Source organism: Grammomys surdaster, unplaced genomic scaffold, assembly GCF_004785775.1.
Source record: "Grammomys surdaster isolate TR1022 unplaced genomic scaffold, NIH_TR_1.0 164, whole genome shotgun sequence".
Lineage (NCBI taxonomy): Eukaryota > Metazoa > Chordata > Mammalia > Rodentia > Muridae > Grammomys > Grammomys surdaster.
The window spans coordinates 2,228,051-2,232,999 of record NW_021604612.1 but is presented as its reverse complement, the minus strand read 5'-3'; the positions used below and the strand labels follow the sequence as shown (position 1 = coordinate 2,232,999).

The window sequence follows — 4,949 nt, the reverse complement described above, 5'->3', positions numbered from 1 at the left end:
CTGGTCTACAGAGTGAGTTCCAGGACAGCTAGGGCTACACAGAGATAAAAAATCAAAAAAAAAAAAAACAAAAAAAAAAAACCCAACAACAACAAAAAAAACCTGTCATGGTTTGTATATGTTTGGCCTAGGGAGCAGCACTATTAGGAGGTGTGGCCTTGTTGGAGTGGGTGTGGCCTTGTTGGAGGAGGTGTGGCCTTGTTGGAGATGTGGACCTGATGGAGGTGTGGCCTTGTGGGAGGAGTGTCACTATGGGTGGGATATAAGACCCTCATCCTAGCTGCCTGGAAGTCAGTATTCTCCTAGCAGCCTTCAGATGAAGATGTAGAACTCTCAGCTCCTCCTGCACCATGCCTGCCTGGATGCTGCCATGCTCCCACCTTGATGATAATGGACTGAACCTCTGAATCTGTAAGCCAGCCCCAATTAAATGTTGTCCTTCTAAGAGTTGCCTTGGTCATGGTGTCTGTTCACAGCAGTAAAACCCTAAGACAAAACCCATATTCCATGTGTATGAGTGTTATGCCCCTGTGTATATCATATGTATATCAGTGTATACAGTGTTGTGGATGGTTGCCGGCTGCCATGTGGGTGCTGGGGATTGAACCTGAGTCTTCTGCAAGAGAAGTCAGAGCCCCTAACCACTGAGCTATCTCTCTTGCCTGCCCCATAAACTTTCTACTTTATTCCCAGCCTGGGGTATTTCCTGATAGTAACACAAAGGTCGAGACAGCCTGTCCTCCGACCCCAGAGGCACAACGGGAATACCTTGGACTGTACAAAGGCACGGAAGACGGGCACCAGCGCCTCGTCCTCCTTGTGGTCGGCATACTGGATGGCCACATTCAAGATATGGATGGGCTCCTCTCGAAGGCTCTGTAAGAGAAAAACAGGGGCTGGGGGGCAAGAGGGCGGGGCTATAGCCGGCCCCTCCCACCCAACGCTATCCATTGGGCTTACCTTGCCGTCGTCCTCCGAATACAGGGAGGTGCACGCCTTACTGAAGAGGGGAGTGTCTGTAGGGACGTTGGCAAAACAGGAGATGACTTCGTCAAAGTTCCTGTGGGGGTGGGACAGAGGAGAGCTGAGGGACCCCCGCCTCTAAAGGATGTGGCCAGTCCCAGTGGTACAGTAGCATGCTAGAACTTTGGCCTCCTGTCTAGACAAGCCCCTGAGGACCGTGGGCCAGCCTTTCCCATCACTCCCCCGAGGAGTCTGTAATTCTTAACTGTGGTGCCTGTGTCTGGCTCTCCCCAGGTGCTAATGAATTCGTGGCTGGGGTTGGAGAAGCTCACACAGCCCCTACGCCCTACCTGGTGAATTCCTCAAATCTCCTGAAGGCCACCATGGCCCCCATCCGCTGGCACAGTGGGGAGAAGCCGCTGTCCATGAAGAGTTCCGTACTGTGCCTCAGCAGGTCAGGGTTAGAGACGCTGATGGGCACGGCCATCCTGCAGGGTGAGGAGACAGGGAGGCTCAGACAGCTGCTGCTGACTGGGCCCTCGGAGCTCTTCCTGTGACGGATGCTTTGGAAAGCCAGATCGGGATAAGAGGCTTCCCTAGGTGGGGTCTGAAATGGGGTCTACAAGGGGAGATGTGTCACTCGGGGCAGGTGCTGAGGGGTCGTATCAGCAGCTGGTGAGAAGGCAAGTTTGGTCCTGGATTGCCCCAGGCCTTCAACGCCCTTCATCCCTTTCCCTGTCTTGGGATGAAGTCAGTGGCTGTTAAGGTTTAGACAGTGCCCAGGAACCAAGCCAGTCAAGTGAGGACTCTAGAAGCAGGTATGAGAGGGATGAATCCATTGAGTGTAAAACAGAAGGTGCACAGAAGCCGGAACTGCCCTGCCTTTCCTAAGGAGGGGGGCTGTTGCAAGGGTGGCCCTTGGCTGGCGTATGGGAACTTGGACTTGGGAAAGGATCCCTTTACCTAAATGAGTGTGGCTTGCTGGGCCTGTGTGGCTGTAGCCAACGGTATCGTTGATGCCAAGCTGCTACATCGATCCTCTCCTGGGAGCCTGGGAATTTTCCTTTTCAAAGTGAACAAACCAACCAACCCAGGGTCTTGTGTGTTGGCCTGGCTGGCCTTGAACTCTGCTCTTCTCCTGAGCACTGCTGTTTCTGCCTCACCAGGACCAGATTAGCACCTACATGGAGCAGTAGCCAATAAGAATCCCGGGTGCTAACCAAGCTCAGACACCTCACAAACTCACGGTGAAGATTAATCTTCCCTCCCAACTTGACCGGAGTTAGAATCACCCTGCAGAGCAGTGAAGTGCAGTTTTGGGTGTGTCTGGGAAGGCCTGGGCATGTGTGCAAGTCCTCCCTGAAATAGTACCTGACCCAATATCCCTTCGGGAAATCACAGCTCTCTTCTCTCAGCTGCTCAGACAAAACAGTCAAAAGAGAAAACAGCTCCTGTAGGACAATTTCAAAGTGCTGTATAACACACACACATGCACACACACACATTCACACACATTCACACACATTCACACACACACACACACACACAGACACTGACTGCACACGCACATACATGCACACACCCATGTGCCCAGACAACCATCCTCAAAACAGCTGAATCAATACAAGACCTGTCTCACACTAGGCAAAGTTCTGCAGACCTTTAAAAAAGAAAAAGGAAAGGTAAAAACAAAAACAAAACAAAAACAAAAAAATAGAAGTCAAGATGCAAAGAGCCGCCTCCTGGAGGCCTTCCTTTCTCATCTGTAACGCATGCTCTTCCAAAGCCAACAGGAAGAGAAACACTTGTAAAATCCTGAGAGGGGGGCCATGGAAAGGGGTAAGGGCTCTTGCCTCATAAGCCTGATCCCCAGAACCCACATAAGTAAAAGAAAATTGGCTCCAGGGACTTGTCCCTTGTCCTCTGACCTCCAGATACCTCTTACCCCCCCCCCCTCTCTCTCTCTCTCTCTCTCTCACACACATACACATATCATATACTTGCACCTGCATACATCTCTCTCACACACACCTACACACATCTCACACACATACCTACAGGCATTCACACCTTGCACACTCATCTCACACACAGCTACACGCATACACACCTGCACACTCACACCTGCATACCCGTCTCTCTCACACACACATACATACCTGCACATGTCTCTCACACAACCACGCATACATCATTTACACACCTGCACACACATCTCTCTTACACATACACACCTGCCCACCTCACACAAACACATGCACATCACACACGCACATATGCAAATACACATGAACAATATACACCACACACCTGACACACACCTGCACATCACACACATACACACACACTTGCACACATCTCACACACACATATCATACACAACACACACAAACATTCACACACATCACACATAAGTAAGACAAAAGCAGAAGAGAATCAGGAAAACACGGCCCCTGCCTCGTGTACATGAGTTCTGACCCATGGAACCCAAGTCACATGACCTCCACTCCAGCCACCAGCTAGGCCTCTGGGAAACCCAGTGAGACTCCAAGGAACCAGGGACAGTGGCAGGGAGGGAGCCTTTGGATCCCAGTGGGGAGACATTGCTACATTCTAGAAGGTTCCACACTCTGCCTGGCTTCTGAAATAAGAGACATGGAGCAGTGTGCAGTCAGACAGACGTCCCCATGAGAACACTGAGGACTCTCAGAGCACACAGACAAACCTCACCCTCGGCTCTGCTTCTGGCTTCTAGAAGCCACAGGTGTGGGGACAGAGCTCTGACTGAGACTATGATTCAGGCCCTGGTTCCTACAACATGGCCTGTGGGAGAGAGGAGATCCAGGGGCTCTCTTCTTCGAAACTGAGATGAAGGACACTTTTGGTCAGCTGATGGAAAGGCTGAGGGGATTAAGAACACAGATGTTGCGGGATATTTGATCACACTGTGAACCCCGAGATTGTGTTGTTTCCTGGAAAAACCTGTTTCTAGCTGTGGTGTGGCTCAGCCATAGCTCACACCTTTAATCGCAAACAATGAAGGTGAAGTTAGTTTGTAGAAGGAAACACCCATGTTTGAAGTGAAGTCTGACTGAGTGGCAGACAAAGTGATGAATCAGAGAGAGATCTGACAGAGTAGGATCTTCCAACTCTCAAAAGAACAGAGAAGAAAGAGACTCCTGCTGTGCAGGAGAGAGGAGACAGTTTGAACTGGCGAGTTTTAAGGAGACAGGTTGAAGAGGGAACAAGCTAGACACAGGTGAAGACAGAATGAGCCAGAGAATGAGAAGGAGCCAGAAGATCAGAACAAATCTTTGCCAAAGTTAGTTTGAGGCCAAACAGGGCAACTCAGGAGAGGCTGAGAGAAACCAAATTGAATCAGTCATCTTAGAGAGATGTTTGAGCCAGAAGAGCTGACTTGAACCAACCAGCCAGCAATCAGAAAGAGCTGGAAAAGGCAGGCTTATTCAGCGGTCAGTCTCAGAGGCTGAAAGCATCCCAGGCCTAGATAAGATTGTATGGAGGCTAGAAGCTTCCAGCACTCGGCCTAGGTAGCAGACGGAGGCGGTAAACCTCAGAGATGACAACTGCATCAGGAAAATAAAAGATACATTCATACAGAGGCTTCACACTAGCTACACTAGTTACACTAGCCTTGTGACAGGATAGTAATTGTTTATAAAAGTGCAAGCTAACTACTAACACAGCTTCATTTGTGCTGGGTACTGTCCTAGGTGTGTTGTCTTACCTCATTTAGTTTTCCCAGTGGTCTAGGACAGAATGATCCACTGCAGTGATAGAATGTTCTAGAACCCTGTGTAATATATGCAGCCAAGGCCCACACGTGATGACTCCGTACTTTAAAATCTTGTTTTTATAACTGTGTGTGTGTGTGTTTGTGTGTATGTGTGTTTGTGTGTGTGTTTGTGTGTATGTGTGTGTATGTGTGTTTGTTTGTGTATATGTGTTTGTGTTTGTGTGTGTGT

General features: G+C 49.6%; 1 protein-coding gene across 1 annotated transcript in view; it reads right to left on the bottom strand.

The window, feature by feature from the left end:
* Window positions 1-4,949, bottom strand: part of Acacb (acetyl-CoA carboxylase beta) — a 106,661-nt gene that overhangs the window by 27,427 nt on the left and 74,285 nt on the right. Inside the window, exons 29-31 of the mRNA XM_028765407.1 lie at window positions 1,314-1,451; window positions 961-1,060; window positions 769-876 (exon numbers count right to left, since the gene is read on the bottom strand). Coding sequence (XP_028621240.1) covers window positions 769-876; window positions 961-1,060; window positions 1,314-1,451 — 346 coding nt within the window. The remainder of the gene's footprint in view (window positions 1-768; window positions 877-960; window positions 1,061-1,313; window positions 1,452-4,949) is intronic.